Here is a 25,067-nt window from a genome sequence, read left to right on the forward strand (position 1 = left end):
AAGTGCCATGAAGCTGGAATGAAAATCAAAATTAGCAAGTTTAAATTTTATATTACTTAAGATGAGAATAATGTGAAATTGTAGCTGTTTTATATAGGTTTTTTTTTGGGCTAACAAAACATTTTAGGTATACAAAATTTTAGGATGAAAAGACAAATTATATAAAAATAAATACTATTTAAAATGTTAAAATCAAAGATCGTAGTCCACATTGATAGAGAACAATTTATTAATATTTAAAATATATATAGTATACATTTATTTTACTTTTTCTTATAATTTATTCATTCATTATATCATAATTTATTTGACTAAATGAAGATTTTAAATACAGGAAATGTTTGGGGTGGAAAAAGTTAAATTCGAATTAAAAAAAAAGCTTCCAATCATGTAGAATAAAAGAAGTACAAAATATAAACATATTATTTATCAAATATAATTATTTACAAATCCCTAAAGCTTCGACACACATTGAATCAGAATAACGAGTGGAAAAAAAAAAATAATTAAAACAATATTTCTAAAATTGCAAACCAAATTGAATATGAATTGCAATTTGAGCAAAATATAATAATAATTTTCAAATTTCCACAAATTTCACTGCACATCGTTTCACAAATTCAATTCAATTTGCAATAAAGCCAAATCGATTTACTGCTATTCATGTACCGTTAGCCTTTAAGCATCCTCATTTCATTTGCTCTACAGTGCTCAGCTCCTTTCTCATTTTCATTATAAATACTTTTCGCAACATGCTTCTAATATCATTTTTTTTTTTTCGTAATCAATAACTTGCGGAAATATATATTTCCTGCGCACAAAGCCGAACAGAAATATATATTTTGTTGTTGTTTTTTCTTTTGTGTGTGCGTTGCGTGTGTGTGTGATGGAATTCGATGTATTCTATTTGCATTTGGGCAGGAATACAATACAAAAGCAAAGTAAACACGACCACAAATCAAAGAGTCGCATCCACTGTGAGCAGGTTGCCAATCGCGTGCTGAAGGGCAACAAAATTGAGCAAATGCATATACATATGCGTATATGGATATATATATAAGTATATATAAGTATACGTAATTTAATATCCGCAAATGAAACCGTGCTAGAAAATATTAAGTATACGCAAAAATAATTTAACTAATTCGATTTGCCGCTAAATATATTGAACATCTTAGCTTATGAAATGAAATTGATGGAATATGGAATGTAAAAATTTTTAAAAAATTATATTTATTAATTAGTGGCGCCCATTAGCTAACTGATGTGTAAAACTCAGGGGCAGAGCTTAAAATTTTCGTTTTTGGCTTATTTACCTTTCGTAAAATCACAATTTTCATTGTGAAATGGCTGCGACAAGAATTATTTTATAAATGCTGTCCCTTTGCAAGATACCACTTGTCCTCTTTCATTGCTAAAATTGATTGGAATTTATTGAGAAATCCACACGATTATTCTACTCGTTCTAGGACAATCAAATGTTTGAGGAATTTGAATCGGATTTTTCAGTTGCAAGACTAATATTTTCTCTTCTTGAATTTTAATATTGATATAATAAGAAAATTGAACTTTTCCTTTGTGTTGCTCTTTGCCAAAACGAAAATCTTGTGCGAATATATTTTGCACTTTAAGTAGAATTGTGCTATAGGTAGACAATACTCTTCAAGGCTGTGCTTTATGCTTTATATATACGCATCATACTTTGTTTTCCTATTTAATATAACAAATTGATGCACAATAACCTGTTAGTAAGTCCTGTATGAATTCCTTCTCAGAGTGCCCTATTAAAGGTCATATGGCCATTTCCCTAAGAGTCTTTAAGAGCGAGACTTACATTGGTCTTGATTGTTATATCTTTATACCCTGAACCCATTTTCAATGGGAAATCAGGGTATAATGGTTTTGTTGAAATGTATGTAACAGGCAGAAGGAGGCGTGGCAGACCCCACAAAGTATATATATTCCTGATCAGGGCGACGAGCTGAGTTGATTTGGCCCTGTCCGTCTGTCTGTCCGTCTGTCCGTCTGTCCGTCCGTCCGTCTGTCCGTCTGTCCGTATGTATGAACGCGTCGATTTCAGAAGATATAAGAGTTAGAGACTTCAAATTTTTTTTTAAATGTTCGTAATTACAGCGCGCATATCAAGTTTATCATTAAAAATCGATAACTCATCCCGATCTTTTTTTATCGATAAAAAACCTTATCGAAAACCAGTTTTAAAATTATATCTTCTACACCTTTATTGCTAGAGTCTCCAAAATTTTAATGTATGCCTATATGCAATTTATACAATTTCGGTTTTTGTTAAAATTTACCCCCCACCCTTAAATTCACCCCCTCACCCTCACATTTGTAAAAAGCGTATTTCAAATACTAGAGACTTGTGCTTTGGCAATTACATGCATATCCATGTCATAATCATAATCTGAAAGTTTCATGAAGATCGTACGTCCACAAAAAAGTTATTAAGCAATTAAGTTCTCATAGTAAGTGCTCACTGCCGCCCATGCGTGTTTATGCTTGTGTGTGTGTATATGTATGTAATTGTTTGTGTATGTGTGTGTGTGTGTATGTGTGTATGTATGTGTGTGTATGTATGCCTGTGTGTGAGTGCGTGCGTGCGTGTGTGTGTGTGTGTGTGCGTGTTTCTTGTGTAAGCTGAAAGACGCGAACAATTATTGAAATAGCTATTACTCCAAGGGTTCAGGGGATCTCGTAGTCGAGTAGTCTCGACTAGAGCTTTCTTACTTGTTTTGATTAATCTTTATTAGCAACTATCTTTTATGACATTGAGCGAATTTCTTTTGTGGAAGATAAAAGATAAATTGAAGACTATATGTTGGGCTTATACTTATTATGATAAATATTATTTATATGTGTGTGAAATGTAATGTTAATGTTATATTTTACTCTCCTTAAGTGTTTCTAGCTGTGCTTGGAAAGGTCTTCCAGGAATGTTGCGTATGCTTAGGCAATTGATATAGGCGTATACTCTATAGATGACTTCATTCTAGACTTACCATATTGTACTCTGCCCCCATTTTAGCATTTTCTACTGAAACTCTTTGCAACTAAATTAGATTTCAAGCTTTAGTCTCATAGATGCCAAGCAAAGCTTAAATCACTTTATGTTGATTATGTAAATTTCGTTGGGCAAACGCTCAATTTAGTTAATATGAAATGTCGATGATGATGGCCGCACTTGACTCGACTGGCCTTGACTTGAGTGGGAAGAAATATTCCCTTGAAAGGGTTCATAAATTGAGTAGAGCTTCAGCTGAAACGCCCACGCATATCAGCTGAATCCAAAGGCTGTCAGTTAAGAGGGAAAACCTAACTCGGAAATCAACTGATTTTTGGCTTAGAATATTGACTAAATCAATAAATATATAAGAGTATATACATATAGATATATTTATAGATGTACATTTATAAATTGAATACATCACTTAAAAGCCTTGATGAGATATTGACTAACTTTTGGTCGACTCGGTGTCGGACTCGGACTCGGAATTGCTTCGGTAAATTTTGGCGCAACATTTTTATTGAAGCGGTAAAACTTGTTTTCTATGACCGCCACATAATTTGCTCTTGGTCATTGGCTTTCGACGATTGGCAGTCGCCACGGATCGTTAGGCCAGTTTTGCAATTGCATTGCATTTGCAGAAACGTCTAGCATTAGCGGCTCGAAAGTGCAAGTAAAAATTCGATGGCAAGTGCAATCGATTTACCCATGCTCAACATACAATAGCAGCAGCTCCACACGATGCACGATGCACGATGCACGCCAGGCGCTGACAAGCGAAACCAGTTTTATAGGTTGCATTGCCTTTGTGGCTGCCACATTCCTGACAGTCTCTCAAACTACTATATATAAACCCCATTAATATAAACATATATAAATGGGAATTTAAGGTATGAGAAGAGGAATTCATACGGCTTTACATTGTCATTGACTACTCTTATTCATTTTCCCATTACTGTTCACATCTTGATGGCCTCTATCATTGATTGATCTCTCATTTATCAACATCTCAAACATTCGATATACCCTTTCTGACAACTATCTCCACTTACAGGGTGTCAAACTTGTCTCTCCTGTGTGTGCGCCATGGCATTTCCCGTATATTAAGTGCAAAATTTCACTTTCATATAGTTCGCTAAGAGAGATAAAAAAACTCTTTAAGTAAACTACATAATATACGTACTCATAAGGAAGCAACAATTGGTAATTTCTTAGTCATTCACTTGCAAATTGATTTATTTTGTACAATTATCCAATTGCTCAGTGACTTTGCATTGAACCCAGCGGGCAATGACCATAGGAGGCCAATTTGTCAATGCTTTGCGTGTTTTGATGATGTTTATATATAGATGGTATTTAAAGTCTTAGTAAAAGTAGAATAACAAAAAGAAAACTCTGCATTGCTGTGAATAACATCTTTGTCTTAGAAATTTGGTAGAAGAAAAATATAATATTTTATATATATTTGTTTCATTTACAATGCTGCAATCCTGGTCTCATAATATTTACCTTAGTATTATTTATTTTAAATAAGAATTAAATATTAATACTATATCTGTATAATAGTAAAAGTAGAATTCAGTAAGAGGAATTCCTAAAAATTGTATTTATTTCTTTCTCCTATAAGTATAACCTTATTATATTTTATTTGCAATATTTTTCATATTAATCATATATTCTAATTACTATTATAATAATTTTTATTTTTAATACTAATTAATAAACCTCATACTGCTTTTCCTCTTGAATTTTAACATTAATTGAATATGCATATGCATTATTATATCTAAATCATATTTTTACCTTCAAATACATACCCTCAAAGAAGAGACAGAAAATTCGTTGACATTCAACACATGACTGAAGATATTAGCAGATGCTGAGAAACATGGCACATGAAAATGATAGATCGAATTGTATGTGTATTTTGGTTGTTCTGGTGAAATTGATTGTTGTTTGGTGCTGCCCATCCATATCCATCAGACGCACACACATTAAAAGTTACGAAAGATGTGGCATGCACACATATGTATATGTGTATGTACAGTTATGCTCATATATATTCGTAATGCTGACTGGCACAACATATAAGCATAAGACACATATGGGCTGCGCTCCAAATTTGTATTTAATGGAAGATGAACTTGTTTTTGTAATTTTTTTATTTTGTTTTTATATATAATGTATCTCTTAAAATAAAAGGTGAGAAGTAAAGTGTCCTCTCACCTCTAAGTGTGTGTGTCGCCCAGCAACAGACAAATAAATATAGAAATTGATAAAAATTGCCTCTGCCACGTGGCAAAATTCGAAGCTGAGTTCTCTCCTCACGGCTTTGTAAATTATTTTGTAGGCAACGCCTCGTGTCACAGCGCCACTTCAACACCTCCGCCAGTTGCGACAGATGTAAAGCTCAAGCAAGAGCAGACATCTCAAAGACAATTCAATCACAATTGCTATTCTATGTATAGAATTGAAGCGGAGTGCACGCATTTGCATGTATGAGTGTGAAAATGCATAGAGAGCAGGCTTAAGCTTGGGCTAATCTAATTGACTCTTGGCTTTGTGAATCGACGAAACATTTTATTTACTTAACCGATTTTTATAAAATATTCCACAATGAATTGGAACATTCTCTTGAATATCTTACAATTCTCAATATTCTTAAGTCTCTAGTCTCTAGTCTCTAGTCTCTAGTCTCTAGTCTCTAGTCTCTAGTCTCTAGTCTCTAGTCTCTAGTCTCTAGTCTCTAGTCTCTAGTCTCTAGTCTCTAGTCTCTAGTCTCTAGTCTCTAGTCTCTAGTCTCTAGTCTCTAGTCTCTAGTCTCTAGTCTCTAGTCTCTAGTCTCTAGTCTCTAGTCTCTAGTCTCTAGTCTCTAGTCTCTAGTCTCTAGTCTCTAGTCTCTAGTCTCTAGTCTCTAGTCTCTAGTCTCTAGTCTCTAGTCTCTAGTCTCTAGTCTCTAGTCTCTAGTCTCTAGTCTCTAGTCTCTAGTCTCTAGTCTCTAGTCTCTAGTCTCTAGTCTCTAGTCTCTAGTCTCTAGTCTCTAGTCTCTAGTCTCTAGTCTCTAGTCTCTAGTCTCTAGTCTCTAGTCTCTAGTCTCTAGTCTCTAGTCTCTAGTCTCTAGTCTCTAGTCTCTAGTCTCTAGTCTCTAGTCTCTAGTCTCTAGTCTCTAGTCTCTAGTCTCTAGTCTCTAGTCTCTAGTCTCTAGCCTCTAGTCTCTAGTCTCTAGTCTCTAGTCTCTAGTCTCTAGTCTCTAGTCTCTAGTCTCTAGTCTCTAGTCTCTAGTCTCTAGTCTCTAGTCTCTAGTCTCTAGTCTCTAGTCTCTAGTCTCTAGCCTCTAGTCTCTAGTCTCTAGTCTCTAGTCTCTAGTCTCTAGTCTCTAGTCTCGTCTCTAGTATAATTTCGCACCTTTTTCGATTCATAAAGATTTCACAATGTTTTCTTGAATATTTGTATATACTTATGATATAGACATACATATATATTATATGTATATCACTTTGATACAAGACGAAATGTGGCAAAACATCAATACTATATTTGGAAACTAGAAACTCAAAGAATTTTTACCATGGCGACAGACATAAACTCAAACCCACTTACGGCGAAAAGAGAAACAAGTTGAAGTAGCAAAAGAGAGGGCGAGACTGAGAGAGAGCAACTTAAAGATATCTTGTGAAATGAAATTCATATATATTATATAAACACCTAACTTTTGCTCTTTTATGTTAATTGAGTAAGAGTTAAACAAATATGTGTAATTTCCATTGCATTCAGTATACCAAAAGCCTCATTATACCCTTTCACCTATATTCTACGGTTTACAGGGTATAAAAACCGCCTTCCTTATAAGGAAAATTATTTACTTCAACTTGAAACACATAATGCCATATGTTCAGAGTTTTTTTCTGTTTTGCTTCTGCTTGGTTTTCTTGAGTGAAGCGCTTTTTGCGTAAATAATCTAAGGCAAGCCACATTTTATAAGTATTCGTGGGTGTTAACATTTATGTATTGGCAGCAAACACGTTTATAAATTTTAGCTGCGTTTCTTATAGTTTTACTACAACAGGCCTACGTGAACTTTGCTTAAACTTGAATGAAGTTTATTAAGTACAAATTTGATTGATTAGCGATTCATAGTAGCCAAAACTTGACCAAACAGTCTTTGCTTTAATCACGTCTATCTACTTTGCAGAGATCCTAGAGTGCCTACAGAAAGTGTATTCACTTGCCAGGACCTCACGTGCCTCGACTCCAGCGAGGCATTCTCGGACGATAGTCACTTGACGCGTGACTCTGTGACGCATGAGTCGCAGAACGACGAACTGTCCTCATCGACGCACGACAAGCTTGATCTGAGCACCTTGCCCTTGCCCGCTTTGCCACCCAAGCGAAGACGCACTCGATTACGCACCAGTCCCTCCAAGCATCATCAACAGCAGCAGCAGCAGCAGTCGCAGTCGCAGCATCCTCAGCATCAGCAGCAGCAGCGCTCGGAAAACCAGGAATATGGAGATGCGGCCGAGAAGTCTCCGCACCGAAACAAAAAGCCACAAAGGGATTCAGTTCAGGATTCGATAAATGCTGAGCTGCCAAAGGTGCCGCATGACAGCGCCAGCGTCAAAGAGAAGCAGCTCCAGCAAAATCTCTCTGCATTCCAGCAGTACGTCGCCAAGCGACGCGAGAGTCTTGAGGCATCTACGCGAAACTTCAACGAGAAACTGGAGGCGCGTAGAATGCTCTGCCACATGGGTGGTAGTGGTGGGGCAGGCGGTGCGGCCACAGCATCCACAGATGCCGGCGTACCCACCTATCTGTTCGGTGAGACCTTCTATGGCATACCCGATGCCATGCGAAAGTCCCATTCCCGAGCCGGCCACAAGGAGGAGATCTTCCTCAACAAATCGGGCTGGGTGCAAGTGAGCAAGAAGCTCAACTCCAACAATGATACCAAGAGCCGACGCGTCAATTACAGTCACTACAATGGGGACTCTGGCATCATGGACAAGGGGCATGGTCGCAGCTCCATACGGGTCATGCAAACTGATCATTCGCATCGTCCGGATCTGACCAGGTCATTCGGCCATCAGTCGTCCAGTCGCTGTGAGCGAGAGCCCAAGTTTGTTGGCTCCAAGGTGGAGGAGCTGATTCAGCGAAATGAAGCGCGATTGGGTGGAATCTCATCGAGAGATCCAGCGCTGCGTCCCGGCTATCGAATCATGGATCCCCAGCTGGCCAACTTGCTCAACGAGCGCCCCGGCTTTCTGCCCGTCAACAACGATCTGGACTCACCGCCACCCGTCACGCCAATTCTTTCGCCTCCGCCCGCATTTCAGGACAACAGCAGCAACAGCAGCCGCGCCCTCCGCCATCAGGAGCGGCGCAAAGTCAATATTCAGCAACAGCCGCGAGTGGTGCAGCCCCCGCACCAAATGCAACAGCAGCTCCGGCAAGGCCCCGCCCCCGTCAATGCCACTGGCAATGGCAAGGGCATGGTCTTCTCGCGCAGCTTCGAGTACGACACGCGTCGATCGACTCCAACCAACACCTACGTGGAGACATTTTCGCGCAGCTTCGACGACAACCTGGCGGAACGGCCCTTAGCCATGCCATCTTTGGCTGTGCAGCGTGAGCGTTCGCTCAACTTCAGCACGCTGACGGGCAACTCGCCAAACTACCTGACGAAACGCGAGGGCACCACCTCCAGCCGAACGCTGCGCAGCCGCGACAACTCGCCCAAGTATCTGCAGCCGCAAACTACGGCCTATCTGAACGCCTCGGTTAAGGAGGCTCCGCCGGCCTACAGCGTGGCCAGCACCAATATGGCCAAGTACTCGCCGCGCTCACGGCACGATCGCACCTTCGAGCGCTCCAAGAGCCACAATGTGATTGGCAGGTCGCGGAAGTCGCAGTTCAATGTAGGCAACAATGGCCCAGGCGTCCAGCCGCCTGTCGCCTTGGGCATGTCGCGCTTCCGCAGCCTCGACATGACCGTCAATAATCGACTCAACTCATGTGATAGCGGCGCTCGTTCAGGTGAGCATTAAATTTGATGAGTTTTTCCTATAAGTTGAAATTCTAGTCTGTCCGTCTATAGCTGGGGTAAGCCATTGGAAATTTTCCATTTACCCCTTATATAAATATCTGGTAGTTTTACTTTAATTCATGTCAATATGATCAGTATGTTGATCTTCAATATCTGCTCTCTTCACTTCTAGCCTGTCCGTCCTTAGCTTGTTTGTATAGCTAGCTACAATTTTCTATTTATTCCTAATTCAAATATAATTTCTCTTTATTTGCATTTGCCCTTTTCAATATGTCAATATAATCAGTAACGTTGATCTTCAATAATTCCTCTAAGATCACATCTATCCGTCCTTAGCTCGTTTCTACAGCTAGTGCTAGCCCCCCTTGTGGGCTTATGTAACCCTAAACCTAATTTAATCTCATTTTATTTAACTTTCTCCCATTTCAACATATTACTAATACTCAAAAAATTGCTCTTTAAACTTCATCTTCCCAGATCTTTCCAATGATGAGCTAGACAACGAAGATGGCAGTTCAACGGAATTCCTCTCGGCAACTAACTATCAATTTCCGAATCTCAGCACGAGCAACGTCAGCATCTCGCCGTTTAAGAATCAGCGCCAACGATCCCTGACACCCGATCGCAACGACTCGCACAGCTCGTCGAGCAGCTTGCGAAAGCAGCGTTCGCTGACGCCCGAATCACGGTCGCTGACACCGGAGGAGAGGCGTCGGAAGGGATCTCAGATATCGTTGAGTGCCTCACGACAGAACTCCAGCTCCCGCAGCAACACGTTAGAGCGTCGGCAGCGGCACGACGAGAAGACGCCACCGACCATCTCACGCAGCTCCTCTAGCTCCAGTTACAGTGGCGGTGAATCGCATGAGCTACTGAATGGCAGTCCCAGCGGCGCAGCGGCTGCTGCCGGCAATGCTCCAAGCGCTGTCAATTATCGCCGCTCCGCGGGACGCACAAGCACGGCCAAGCAGGCGGAACAGGAACATCTAATACGTCGCTCCAGGTGAGTAGAGTAGCTCGAAGTCATTTACGAATCTTATAAATAAATGCCAACCACAGCAGATCCCTTCAGCTGAGTGAACGCTCGCCAAATCGTGGACAGAAAAATAGTATAAAAGGTGCGATCCCCATGCAGAAGCAGCAGCAGCAGCAGCAGCAACAGGCAGTGGCTCACTACCAGCAGGCGAACAGTGGCATGTTTCCCAACTCCTTGCGTGCCACGGTGTCGGCCAACAAGCTATTGCCCAGCTCGAAGAGCTCTGCGGGCGGCAGCTCAACGCGACAGCGCCAGAGCGTGGACGTGGACAAGGCGCGCTCCTTCGACTTTGACTACAACAACTACAACCGCAGCGGCAACAGCGGCAGTGCCACACGCTCCGCCCATAACAGCGTGTGTGTGGGAGATGGCGTTGGCAATCAGAATCTGCGCCTGGACTGCGACAAGAGTCGCTCCTTTGACGAGGACTACCGCGAGGCGCTGCACAACAACAATGGCGGAAGTGGCTCGGGCATTCACTTTCTGCAGCCGGGCACGGAGTCCACATCGAATGCTCGCCTGCGGCAATCCACATCGCCGGTCGGCGCCGCTGGTCACGAGCGGGGCACCACGCGTTCGCCGCAGTCGTCCGGCTCCTCATCCAACAACCTCCATCTCAGTGCGCAGCGCACGAACAGCCCGCAGGGCAACAGCTATGGCACGCGCCTGTGCGATCATGAGCTGACCTACGAGATGCTGCGCAAGTCGCCCATTATGAACTTCCGGCGTGGCGACAGCGACTACGAGATTCCTGTGCAGTTGCGCAACCGCGAAACGATCAATTCGGGCGGCAACAGCGAGCTGAATTTCATGAGCAACGAAACGCATATTTATGAACACCCAACGACGGTGCTGAAGCCACAGCGCTCCAGTTCGCGTGATGAGAATTTGTATAGGCCGACGACAGGTGCATTGCCACGCAGCAGCAGGTATTGAATGGACTGAAATGAATAGATATCTATACACATATGTATATGTATATCTATATGTCGATATTTGGCCATTTATGGGCCAGCACTAACTATGTATATCTCTGTCACCTATATCTAAAAACGCACGAAAGGTCTCAACTGAAAACAAACAAACACAAAGTCGCCCCTATCTAAAACAAACGATTCTAAAGCCAAGCTTCAGCGACTAATTCGACCAAAGCCAGCTCCCAGAGCTGGCTTAATCTGTTGTAACAAGACTGCTTATGCACACTGAACCGGTGTCAACTAACTCATATTTACTCCTCCTTTATGCTAATACTATCGACTAACACTAATGGGTAATGGATTAGAGTATTGCGTATTAAATGTAATTTAAGACAAAAAAAAAAAAAAAAAAAAAAAAAAAAACTAATAATCACCTAAGAATGCGAAAAGGACTCGTGGACAGTTTCAAGTTTCCTGTTAACGCATATTTTCCAGTCCGCGCACGGCTGCCAACAAGAAATGCCGAAAGAGTCTAACATCGGGCGACTATTGGCCAAGATGTGAGGCCTGCAGTGCCAGTGGCCCCAGCAGCTTGCCAAATTTTGCACCTGTCAAATTAGAGCCTGCAGCAGGTGAACAAAACTCAACGACTGTCGTCTCGAAAGACGCGCCACAGCCACATGTTTCCAAAGTGGCTCTAAACGGAAACTTCCTTAAATTCGACATAAGTAAAACCACAACGATTTCGCCTCGCGTCAATGCAACTCCTGCTGCACCGCAATGGACTTTCTTGTGCAGCGGTGGCGTCAATCCAGAGTCAAGTCAGAGCAAAAGTCAGCGACAGCCAACGGCAGTTATACGACCTCGTGTCATTCCACTGACCGCCAGTTCACTTGTGGTCCTAGGAAATCCAGATTCGTCTATGAAGATACCGGAACAGGAATCCAGGGAGAGTCCGATGGAAACATCCACAAGGTAAGTTGAATTTGTTACTCAGCTGAGCTGAATTTACTTTAAACTAATTATAATTTTTCAAAAGTAAAGCTCGGAGTAAATATAATAATAACTCTTTATATATTTTCATCTCATTCTTAACAGCATGAAAAGTAACTTGGAAAAGGCTAACCAGAACCAGAACCAGAAGTCAGCAAATCAGAATTGCCAGGCAACGACAATCCGCAATAAAAACTCTGTAAAGCCCATAATACCGGAAGATTACAAACGGCAACGTTCTCATTCACTTCCAAGCAGAATTGCGGCATCAGAGAAATTAGAAAATGTTGCAACTGATTTGAGGTAAGACTTTTATATTAAATGATTTAATATGTTCCATTAATTAAATTAGATAACTTTGTTATTTCATCATCATTGACTCATTAGAAGAGATTCAATTTACACTTCCTCTCACAACAAAAACGTCTCTTTGATTCTACATCAAACTTTGTCCACAGCTATGAACTTTCAGGAAGTTGAAATTTTTGTAGCTGTTCACACGAGGGGAACCACGCGCAGTAAACTGTCCTATATTAAGCTAATAAAATATTTAAGATTCTTTCGAAAGAATCCAAATAACAAACCAAAACAAGTAGGAATGCCAGGCGTAACAGACTGCGTGATACTCGTTCGTGACTTATAGACGACTAAAGTTATTTTAAGATGAATGTTTTTTTAAAGGGTGATTATAACATATTGATCATCGGTTGTCCATAAAATTTGTAGACCAATCTTTGCAGGCTGGTATCAAGACATAGACATACAAAACCTATATACTCTTTTCACTACTTGAATGTATATAGACCTGCGCCTAGTAAAGAAATTCTAAGACTTGTTGACACAAAACGAACGACTCCAATGCTTAGCCAAGTTCACTGAACCATCATACAGCTGCACTTTAAACTCACAGATGCAGACATACTTACATACATACGTACATATGTATTTAGACAGGCATAGACCTCAGGCTATTTACAATTTATACTGTGTACTTTTTCTTGCCGACTGACAAGGCTATAAATAAGTTATGAGCCTCTTTGTTCATCTGTCTACAGGAAAATGCATACAGAAAGTACTTTATAGCTGAGCAATCTCTGTTATTAGATCAGTGTGTCAGTTACCTCAGCAGGTCTGATTGAGACTCTAAAAAATTCTGTACGGAGCAGAGCAAGGGATCATTCGTTATGCTTGACAATATGCATTTATGCTTATTTATTTATATAAGCACGCACATGCCAACCATAAACAAAGTCCCAAATGCTACATGTCTCGTCGCTTTGAGTGCTTCTATTTTCGAACTCAGAACATTACAACTTTATCTTGAACTTTCTTAACATGTACATTATCATATTGAGACGAAATGTTTAACGCAAAGAAAGAGACAAGTTTAATCTACTTGATTCGGTGTTTGATGGACATTTTTAATGCAGAAAATCCCAAAGGGATTTAATGTCAGACGGCATTAAGCGACTGGCATACACTTACATATTTCTGTTATACTCGAAGAATATGTTTGGAAAGAACCAAATAATCAGTTTGTCACTGCGCATGACATAAAGTCAAGGATTCTTGCATACATATTGAGAAGTTGAAATTTTTATCTGTAATTGATGTTTTGAATTCACTTCCAATTGAGCTCTAAGACTTAAAGTATTTAAGGTATTTAGCTACCATTAAAATTTATAGATAGAAACAAGCGCCAAAACCATTTTTTGAATTTTCTAGAGACATGTTATTCATTAACATGACCATTTTGAGTTTAACAGTGCCAATTTGAGTTGGACTGTTGATACATGTAAACTTATCGCAAGTCGATAACTCGTGGATTATGTTTGTTGTTGAATTATTGTCGAAGAATAAGCGTCGGAGTCGGGTGCATTGTAGCTTGAAGGAAAATAATATGTGATTTATATGTGAAGTGTATATGAATCGAATAATTTTAAGACGTTTTTATAACATTACTTATTATAATAGTCAATTTTAAAGACAACGAGATATACTTGTGATACGCAATCTGTCAATTCATCTGATTAAAAAGTGCACTCTCGCCGGTCGACGCAATAATTTATGTACATATGTACATACATCCATACATATATACTTACTCGAAATTCAAATGTGTATGCATGTGCAGTATATCAAAAACATATGTACGCATGTGTATAAAGCATAAGTGGTTATCATTTAAGTGAAAAGCAAAAACTTTTTAAAAACCAAAATACTGAACATCCATTGCAACATTCATTGGCTATGTCTACAATAATAAGTTTATCACAGCCAGCATCGCCCAAAGAATTCCATGTATGCATTATGTGCGTGAAGCAGAAAGAAAAACCCGAAGTATCTGACGAAGGTGATTGCAGCTCTGCTAATAGTAGTTCGCGTGCATCGACTAAACAATTAGATAGTAGTGTGTCCATTGCAAATTGGGCCAATGGATCAGTGCAATTAAACCAAAAAAACGAAATGCAATCAAACGAATGCCAACTGGCAGCAATTCCCGCGTACTGCCAGCCAATTGAGAACAGCGTTTCAATGAATAACGCAACAAATATGTGTTCGAATCATGTAACGCTGTCAGTAACTGCACCTGCAGCAGTCTCGGCGCAATCAGACCAGATGTAAGTTAACAGATGCATTATTTCCTCCTTCCCTTGTTTACATATTTACGACAGCTGTACACTGTGCAATGCATTGCACATGTCATATGGTGTGTATTCACTTGTGCTCATATGATACGCCTATAAATATATTGTTAAAAAGTTTGCAGAGATATACTTAATACATATAAACCATATATTCAAAAACCACATGTTTAAAAACATTTTTAAATAATTGTCGTTAAACTTCTAGAGAAAGTGCTGTGGTGCAGTAAGTTAACATGACCATTTTGAGCTTAGCAGATTCATTTTAAGTTTAGCATTTCCATTGTGAGTAAATTTAAAGGGTCGGATTCAATTGTATTTTTTTAATCAACGAAAAAGCAGCGAAACGGATGCAATTTATTGGGAATTGTAAAAATTGTAAAAATATAGAAAATTCGTATATGGTGAAAAACTATGTGAAAAATTAAACATATTATATATTTTGCAATAGATGTTTAATTTATTAAGGTGCAATCGTGCCGGTTGACGCTAAAATTTTACGCGCAATCTTTTACATACATATATGCATGTATGTATGCGTTCGGGGCATTTTGCCAAAAATATATAAATAAATTAACGCCGAATTCAAACAAAAATCAATAAGAAAGAGTAAAAAAAAAAAAACAAAAACAAATTTTAAAATTCTTTGCACTGTCTACGTGTACACCAAAAGAAAGCACGAATATTAAAAAAAAATCAATGTCTATGTCATAGGCGATATCAGTTGTGCTAAAAGCAGCTATAGTGCTGAAAACATTAATTTTGATAATATGTCCATTAAAAATTCTGATAACGTGCACATGCATTGGAATCAACCCACAGATGACGCTGCAACAACACTCAGAGTAGCGCCATCTGCGCAGACGTAAGTCAAATGAGTTAGCTTTTAAAATTTATGAAAAATGGTTAAATAATCATATTTAATGTATTCTGAAAGACCTCAATTTTAATTTTAATAAATCTTACCCTTTAGGTTATATACAAAGGAAATTATATATTCTAAGAAGATATTCACTGCACAATGATAATAAATTATTAGGTACATCATAAACATTTCGTCTACAACTATGGCAAAAGTTTTTTAACTGCCCCAGTCACGACCAAATTTAGTTTAAGTTTTAACTATCTAATTTATTATTTACTTAATTTCTTTGCACCGTAATCACTTTTGGTTTATTTGTAAGCTAACATAACTAGTTGTTTGGCCAAAGAAAAAAAGCTTTTCCTTTTAGGTAACTTACGCAAAAGCGTTAGCTGTACAAGGCCTTTTCTGCAGATTGACATTCCTTTACAAAACATTTCACAATTTTAACACTTTCAACCCTCATAGTCTTCAATGAAAAGGAAAATGAAGATTGTCTATGACTCAGTTAAGAGCCATAAAACCGAATTCCATAGTTATCATCTAACACTTTTAATTGCGTTTGCTAGAAAGGTGATAAAGCCAAGCAACACATTTGAGCATTTCATGATGTGCCTAAAGGCATTTTCATTGTGTATGAGCTATAATTTCATGATATATGGTTTCTTTATATATATACTTGGAAAAATTGATGTCATTCAATTAATGGCCATAAAGATAAATTAAACATTAACCAAAAATCAACACTTCTATAAATATATATAGAACATAAATATAATAAATATTATGGGTGAAATTGATAACGAATCTGATATCGTCACTGTCCATCTAGAAAACACCGTCTATAAATATGAAATAGTTGTATTAGTATTTCCCTCTGACGTATACTGATGGCTATCAATAGCAATTCATGTTGTAATCGCTGTTTGCCTCGATTTAATCAGATTAGAACAAATAGGGCATTTAGCAACTATATACAGAGATATTTTATATTGAATTTAATTTAAGGGAACTCAGCTATACATCCGTTTCATATATAGCTCAAGATGTTTTCTGAGTACTCAAGTGGACGTGTATCCAAGCCGGAAGCTGGGTTGCTTGAAAGGATAACTCATCGTTGCTTTCCTAGTTTTCCTAGTTAGGTACTTCAACGTAGACCCATATTTCATGTCTCTTTTGAGCATGTAATTCGACTACCTCATGGTCATAACAACTGCTAAGTTCAATGACTTTATTAGTTGTTCATCTTTTGTTTTTCCTAGGAAAACAGTAAGATTTTTCTGCAGCTGACAGGAACGAATTAATAAAAGAAATAAGCCATGGGCTACTATCTAACTAATTTCTTTTTTTATGTGATTTATGAGAAAACACAAAAATAGAAATAATAGATGGGCTATTCTTTTCCTTCCAAGGACTTGCCTAAGACCTTGCCTGTTATTAGAGCTGCAATTGCAATTAAACAAATTATAAAAAATTACATTTTCCTAATTAAATGATGGTGCTTTCTTTCTAAAATGCTGCGTTTGGTCGACAGAGCTGCAGAGCTCATTAATCTAAATATTTACTTAACTGATGCAGTCTGTCTTTCCAATGAATCAGTTGCTGTAGTCGTAGCACGTGTTACACAGTCCGCCCAGAATGGTGTCTATAAATGGAACTTCTACTTTTCGTATTATATATTCTTTCTACACACACACACACATACATTCGTAAGGTAGCTGAAGAGTGGATGGAGAGTGAATACTATATACACTCTGTAGCTACAACACCACCACAAACTGGTTGTGTGTGGCATTTCAGCACTGGCAGATGTTTCGTTACTTTAAATTCGTATGCAGTTTCCTCTTTTGATCCTTTTTGAGCACATTTTCGATACTTTTGAGTGAGTTTTGCAGCTGCTTTATTTTTTTCTTAGGTAAGCCCTAAAGCAAAGTCGCAACAGCTGTTTCTTTAGATGTCTCCGCCTGACAAGTGTTATGACTAGATAGATTGTAGTGGAAAGATATAGATATATGGCTTCAGATAGAAATTAAAAGAGCATAATTTTGTAAGCATATCAAATACATTCTATGTTGTCCTAGTCTCTCAGTTGAATCTCGTATATAATGGAAATCAAAGCATTTAAACTAAGTTGATGGGCAGCCCTCTTTAATGCAGAACGACAGTTGCTTCCGAGGGTTGTTTTTGAGCCGAAGATCAACAATCTGAAAATCTCACTCAATTGCCATCCCTCGATATTTGGAAATTGAGCGAAACAAGTAGAACTACAGGAGGGTTGTTTTCTGGCTCGTTTAGCGTCGAGCCTTGAGTACCCTGTTGATCAGTCTACCTTAGTCAACATCGTACGCACAACTCGCATTTCGCTCCGAAGTATATAAAACAAAAAATGTGAAGCCTGTTCATAAACCTTAACTTATTTGAACACTTAAATTGTAAATAATTATAAATAAATATACATATAAGCCCATCAATATATATTTTGGCATATAAGAACCAGTTTTATCCCCTTCTAAAAATGAAAAACTTGCGAAATACTTACAAAGCGGATATGAAAATGAAAAACTCAGAATCAATGACTCTTTCAATGCAAAATGCATTCGGCAATCGATTAAAGTCGAGTGGAAAGTGCAAACGAATTAATACGCGTGTTTTGCAAAGGTGAGACGAAGTGTGAAGAATTTTAAATGATATGAAGTTATTTATTTTATGAAGATATGGATGAAATAAATACATGGATGAAGATATATCTGTAGCGTATCAGATCGGCAGAAATCAGTTGTACTTGTGAATACGCATGCCGAATACCTACTCATCTACATACATATATATTTACGTGTATATGATGTACGGTATTTTAAAACGTGCCATTTGAATAACTAAAATACATTTGGTACGGTTGGTACCTGCATTTCAGAACGCAACTGAAGCGGAGCGAGGGAATTTCTTTCTTCAGAGTGCCGCGACACCATTTCCTGTGTTTTACAAAGAATAGAATTTCACTCATCTACTTTTGTTCGTTTGTTTATACTTTCCTTTGGTTTCCTGCTATAGTTGTAGCTATTTTCGTTTGCAAAGGAAGCTGAAGTTATTTGCGAATGCATATCCTATATCCTATATGATATAATATATATCCTACTGCTTCTTTCCTATAACCTATATAGTATATCCTATATCCTACATCCGACATATCGTATTTTACCGTGCATCTTTTGAGCTGTTTGTTTAGCACGACATCCGATATTGCTTAGAACCAGACATTTTCTTACGCATTTTCTGGTATTTACTCTAAACGGAGCTCTTTACGCCTAAACTGTTTATACATTGCAATTATTTTCGGGCTACCCATTCAACCAAAACACACTTTTACCTGAGTATGTAACACTTTCCTTGATGTCGCATTTCTAGCACATTCCAATCGAAAAACATTCCTCATTTTTCACTAGCCAATGATTTACAGGCTGTGTAAAAGTTTAGGGCAATTCCGGTCTGGGCAACCCTATACAATCATAAATCACGTAACTTCAGGTAGCCCATTCAATTAAGTTTGCTGGTAGCGAACTATTGCGCAAACCACATTAATTGTTCCAAGAAATTTGACAATATTTTATTATTATATGTTTTTTCTTATTTGTTATACAGATTGCCTAGACATGGAAAGGAGAATGTTAGCATAATTGGTATAAGATGCAATGGATTTAACGAGTGCTTGGTAAGTATTTTAAATGTAAGGATTTTATGAAATATCAGAATGCAGAAGATGCAGATATGGATCTATACATAGATATATTGATGTAGACGATATAGATACATATAGACAGATACATAGGTACAGATACATAGATACAGATACATAGATACAGATACAAATAAATTCAGATGCTTAGATGCAGATACATGGATACATACAGATACATAGATGAAGACACAAAGATATAGATAAATAGATACAGATACATAGATACAGATACAATGATACAGATACATAGATACAGATACATAGATACAGATACAGATACTTAGATGCAGATGCATAGATACTGATACATAGATACAGATACATAGATATAGATACAAAGATACAGATACTTAGATGCAGATACAAAGATACAAATACAAAGATTCAGATACATAGATACAGATGCTTAGATGCAGATACATAGATACAGATACAGATTCAAATATTCAGATACATAGATACAGATACTTATATGCAGATACATATTTAGAGATACAAATACATAGATACAGATACATATATTCAGATACATAGACTCAGATACAGATAGATACAAATACATAGATGCAGATACATAGATACAGATACCTAGATACAGATAAATAGATACATTTGCAGATAGAGATACAGCTCAAATTTATGGGAATTAACCAAGTTAATTGTTAGCTCAAACACACGTTGATTAATTAACTAAAGATCGATGACAAATATGAATACAAAATTGATTTCAAAATTAACTTGAATATGTCATTTCGATTTGAATGCCATCATAATTATTGGGCCCTTTTGATAGACTCAAGGGCAAACAGTAATCAAGTTAAACAAAACCTACGGATGCAAACAATGTCTTTGCATAAGGTGACGACCCAGAGCCAAAGCCAAAGCCCAATCCAAAGCCAAAGGCAGACAGTCGAGAGTCAGGGAACGTAATGTGAATACAATTGACAATGGCAGCATTGTAAGTGTTGTGTTGGCTCGTGCTCCATCAATGCAATTCCTTTGCTAATCTAATAAAAGGCACTTGACTTCTGACTAAAGCAGCAGATACTCGAACCCTTAACACTGAATGCCCATTGCGGACAATACCCAATAACGCAACATAATAAAAACACTCTGAGCTCCAGCCAGTCAGCCCCACTTTCCTGGCCAATGCTTATCAAACAGAAGGGCACACACACACGCACACAGATTGACGCACACTCACTTACACTCATTTGTATTTAACGTCGAAATCGACATCGGCATCGACTTGTGGTCGCTGCCGCAGCGTCGCATTTGCAATTGTCGCACTCAGTTATTATTTATCACGTCCACCGTTGACACCAGCCAGCGGGCGGCGATTTTGTTTTGCGCCTAGTGCTGTGCCTTGTCACACTCAAAAACAAAAAAAAGCATAAATATGAAGAAACTGATAATACCAACACTCATGGATACCTATGGCCTGATTAAGTTTTGGAACTTTGATGACGGCATGCCGGATGGCCCCAAGCAGTCCGGCAGCAGCAAGAGGCGCACATACTTTAGCCACTTGCCAAGCGATCAAATGCCCAGCGAGCGACGCTGCAAGTGGCGAATCTGCTTGCTTCAGGTAACTCCTAATCATCCGCCTGGCGCCCTGCTAATTGTGAATCAGATTGTAATCAGCTGAGGTGTTGTCAGCTCGTTTGGCGTTTCCACATTTTTATGGTCCCATTTTCACAGTTATTTAACCGTTTTGTTATTGATAAGCTGTTGTTGTGGTATGGACTTTATGCGCATAACATGCTTGATTTATCAATTTGATTGTGAAATGTACAGAAATACACGAAAAAGTAAACAAAATCTCGATAAGAAATCAATGCCTGCATAGAAGTCAAACAAAAGATTGAGTTCAAACTGTATCCATTCTGCAGCTGAGAAACTCTGAATGGAAGTCAGTGAGACTTTTTTTTACTCTAAATAAAAATTGAAATTACTTTGCTGCTATATGCATTTACACCTGGGTAATAGTTAGCTATCAATTGTTGTTTATAATTAATATAAGTTGTGGTTTCACCGACAGCGCAGCCCACGGCTTTGTCAGCTGCGCTGCCTACGTAAGCTAGAGCTAAGTCGGTAGCCACAAACGAATATTGAGCCTAAAACAGTTTTAACCACAAATATTTTGCTCTTTTGTTGCAGTCACAACAGATGCGCGCCATCTCCAGCCCAACGTTAACCAGTTCAGCCGATGCTCAGTCCAAGCAGCCTACGGAAGTGTCCCAAGTGACTGTGGATACTGCAAGTGAAGTCCATAATGATGGCGGCAACGGTTTGGGCGTCCTACAAAAATTCAAGCGCACATTTAACTATTTGAACAACAAAAATCAATTGCAAATCACGCCAATGCCAACGACAACAACGGCAACAGTCAGTGCCATGGACAGCAAGTTACCATTAGAAACTGGAACAGCAACGGCGTCAGCTGCGAAAGTTCCCACAGCAAACGCTGCGGCTGTCGATGCCAGCTCCGCTAAATATCGTTTTGGGCCGTTGATTTGGCGCTCCTCAAAGGAGCGACGTAAAACGAAGTTTAATCGCCGTGACAAGTGCAACTCGGGTGATTCTGGCATTCAAATTGAGCTCGAACAGGATGAGCACTATATGCGCACGCTGGCAAGTGGCCAGCGGCAAGGAGCAGCTGCTGTGCCAACCAACATGCCAAATACCATAGAGCCAAAGTCGCGTTCCATACGCCGCTGTCATTCGGCCAAGGCGACGAGCATACTGGAAAAGGATGCTGTAAAGACACCAGCCTTGGATCAACTAAATCTGGACAGCAATTGCAACCGAGAACGCGAAGCACCCGAATCGTTGCCTACGCGTTCGCTAAGTCAGCCCAATGGCTTGGATACGTATGGAAAGTGCCGCACCGACAATGAGGATAGCGATAGTGACAGCATCGCCTCCCATGAGGATTGTAAGTTTTGTGAAAAGATTTTATATAGATGTTAATATTTGAAAGAGAGAAAATTTTTTCCTCAATTAAATTTAATTGTACTTAAGTACTAACTCATATGAAACTCTCATTCCATAGCAAACAACTATTCTCCCGTCTATGCGGAAGTGCTGTATAATTTCACGGCGGCTGGTCCGCAGGAGTTGGGTCTCGAGCGTGGCACTTTGATAGAGATATTGCGCAAGGAGGTGGGACCCTGGTGGTTTGGCCGCATTAAGAAGGAGGATGCTAGTCTCGTCGAGGAAATACTCGATCCGGAACTGGGCTGGTTTCCAAAGGATTTCGTGCGCGTCATTCACAGCTGCGAGGCGGATGCTTATTTCAATGCCGATAAGACCATGTTGGGGGAGGCAGCAGTTGCGGCAACCGCTGAAGATTTTCAAGTTCCAGTGCCCGTTTGTGAATTGAGCCCAGCCAATGAGGATCCCAATGCCACAATGATTGCGGATCAAAGTAATATTACCACTATAGTCATTGAAACGCCACCAACATCCATCCAACGGATGCCATCAATTCACATTAATGTACTGCCGGATAGTTACGATGCAATACGGAATGGTGCTATACGTGAACTTTTAGAAACCGAAGTCAATTACGTAAAGCTGCTGGCTTCAATTTGCGACGGGTAAGCATTGACTTTGTGCTCAATGATAAATGATCTCTAATTGATTTTGTAATTATTTCTATAGGTATCTGCCTGCCATGAGCAAGCGCATCGATATATTTTCGCCGAACAGCATTCGTCTCATATTCTCGAACATCACAGCCATTTACAAGTTTCAGCGAAAGTTCTTGGAAGCCTTGCGACTTGGCATCGAACAAAATCAAATATCGAAGGTCTTTCTTAAGATGGTAAGCTGGTTAAGGATGTTAGATATAGTTATAAGTATGTTGAATGTAGATCTATATAATTCATAATTGATTGGATTGTTTTTTGATCATGTAATTCATTTGTAACTTGATTTGCCTATCTCTAATTGTATTTTTTTATGTATTTTAGCACAAAGGATTTCTCTGTTACTCCACCTACTGCAATGCTTATCCACGTGCACTTATTGAACTCGAATCCTATGAACGTATCAAAGATGCACGCACTATTTTGGAGAAGTAAGTTAATCCATTTCACTTAATTATGCCTTTTACTAACTTTTAATTCTTTCCACAAAGTTGTCGGGAATCCGAGCATCTGGCCGAGCTACCCCTGTCGGCGCATCTGCTGGCGCCAGTGCAACGCATCTGTCGCTATCCACTGCACCTCAATGAAATTATTAAGACTGCCCTAAACAGCAACACTACCGAAGAAGTTGCTGGCCAAACAGATAATTTAGATTACGATCAATTAGATGTATCACAGTGTGATATTCCCGATACGCATGCCACCCTTAATGGGGCTTTAGAAAAGATGCGGGGCATTACGGAGGCTGTTAATGAAGGTAAACGGCACAGCGAGACCATTGCGCGGCATCAGTCGAGTTTTCAGAACTTCAAGGGCCCACCGCTTCACTTACACAGCACACGATTCTTCCTGCAAGTCGATGCAACGCGCCAGAAGCAGAATCTCTGGAATAGCAGCTGCACACTCTTTTTGTTCGATAACCAGCTGATCTACTGCAAGCGAGATATTATCAAGCGCAGCCAGTTCATCTACAAGGGACGAATCTTTTTGGATCGCTGCCGCATCGTGAACGTGCGGGACGGAAAAATGTTTGGCCATACGATCAAGAACTCACTTAGAATCTACTGCGAGTCACGAGACAAGTGGTACGACTTTAGTTTTCGCTCGGCCAACCGGAAGCACCGCTTTCTCAATACGCTCGCCCTGGAGCGACAGTTTGGTGGCAAAGCACTGTATGTGTCCGAAATGACGGGCTTTGAGTTCAACTATGAGGAACGGCCCGGCTATTACTCAGATCAATCGGACTACGAGCTACCAGAGTGTGAGCACGCTCAGGGCACCGCATCAGCCAGTGGCGACAGTTCCGTACCCGAATCACCAGCTAAGTCACCGTATCGCTCTTGCGACACGTTACCCAAAAAATCACAGTCACGCGACGCCATTGCCAGCACCAGCAACAGCTCGGGACAGCAGCTGTCGACAACGTCGACTGGATCCCTGGGCCGTCGCCGGCTGGGCAACTGGTTTCGCAAACCAAAGAGTTCCAATTGTACACCGAGTCAGTCACCAACCCACAAGCCAGGCTTCGACGCGGACTTAACGTTGACAGCCGCACGTGTTGCAGCTATCGAGTTGGTTAAGGCCGCCGCCGAGCAAGAAGAGGCAGACAGTTCGTTTGCTTAGTTATCCTATTTAATACATAATTAATTATAATTTACAATACATGCATATGGATATATGCAAATACGTAGGCATCACAGTGCATTGCATTAAAATACAACTTATATGAACTGTTTGTAGTAACGATATTTTAATAATGCCACACAAAAGCGTATAATTAAGTTATTTTAAATTCGTTAATGTTGTTTTCCTTTTATTTTTTTTTTTTCTGTTTCTACATTTTCATATTCTTGTCCCGAATTCATTTTCAAAATCGTCCGACTGTTATCTGTAAATAAAAAGTTCTGTTTTTAAAATATTTTATGATTATTTTTTCAAATACCACGTATTTTCCTTTTAGTTGAGTTAATGTCTATCCCCTCATATAGCATGTGTTGGCAAACTAAGAACTAACACAAGATACTGAAAAAATATTATAACCATTTGTATATTATCAAAATATTAAATATGCGTTAATTAGCAACCGGTTATAATGATATCTAGCAATATTGAGTTAAACAATATAGAGACAAACTATTGAACAAGTATATTTAATCA

The 25,067-nt window shown here is 39.3% G+C and overlaps 1 protein-coding gene across 6 annotated transcripts in view; it reads left to right on the forward strand.

The window, feature by feature from the left end:
- Nucleotides 1-24,821, forward strand: part of LOC6581456 — a 32,525-nt gene extending 7,704 nt beyond the window's left edge. The window contains exons 5-15 of one of the 6 annotated variants that reach the window (XM_032730917.2): nt 7,218-9,058; nt 9,546-10,071; nt 10,128-11,033; nt 11,517-11,996; nt 12,120-12,317; nt 19,161-19,230; nt 21,418-22,195; nt 22,313-22,859; nt 22,924-23,086; nt 23,235-23,341; nt 23,402-24,821. In XM_032730917.2, the coding sequence (XP_032586808.1) occupies nt 7,218-9,058; nt 9,546-10,071; nt 10,128-11,033; nt 11,517-11,996; nt 12,120-12,317; nt 19,161-19,230; nt 21,418-22,195; nt 22,313-22,859; nt 22,924-23,086; nt 23,235-23,341; nt 23,402-24,533 (6,748 nt within the window). In that variant the 3' untranslated portion in view covers nt 24,534-24,821. Of the gene's footprint in view, nt 1-7,217; nt 9,059-9,545; nt 10,072-10,127; nt 11,034-11,516; nt 11,997-12,119; nt 12,318-13,849; nt 14,636-15,334; nt 15,525-18,074; nt 18,180-19,160; nt 19,231-20,641; nt 20,846-21,417; nt 22,196-22,312; nt 22,860-22,923; nt 23,087-23,234; nt 23,342-23,401 lie in introns of those variants that run through there. The other 5 variants (XM_032730918.2, XM_032730919.2, XM_032730921.2 and 2 more) reach the window with 5 other exon arrangements.
- Nucleotides 24,822-25,067: the final 246 nt, after the last annotated feature.

This window comes from Drosophila mojavensis, unplaced genomic scaffold, assembly GCF_018153725.1.
Source record: "Drosophila mojavensis isolate 15081-1352.22 unplaced genomic scaffold, ASM1815372v1 contig_74, whole genome shotgun sequence".
Taxonomy (NCBI): domain Eukaryota; kingdom Metazoa; phylum Arthropoda; class Insecta; order Diptera; family Drosophilidae; genus Drosophila; species Drosophila mojavensis.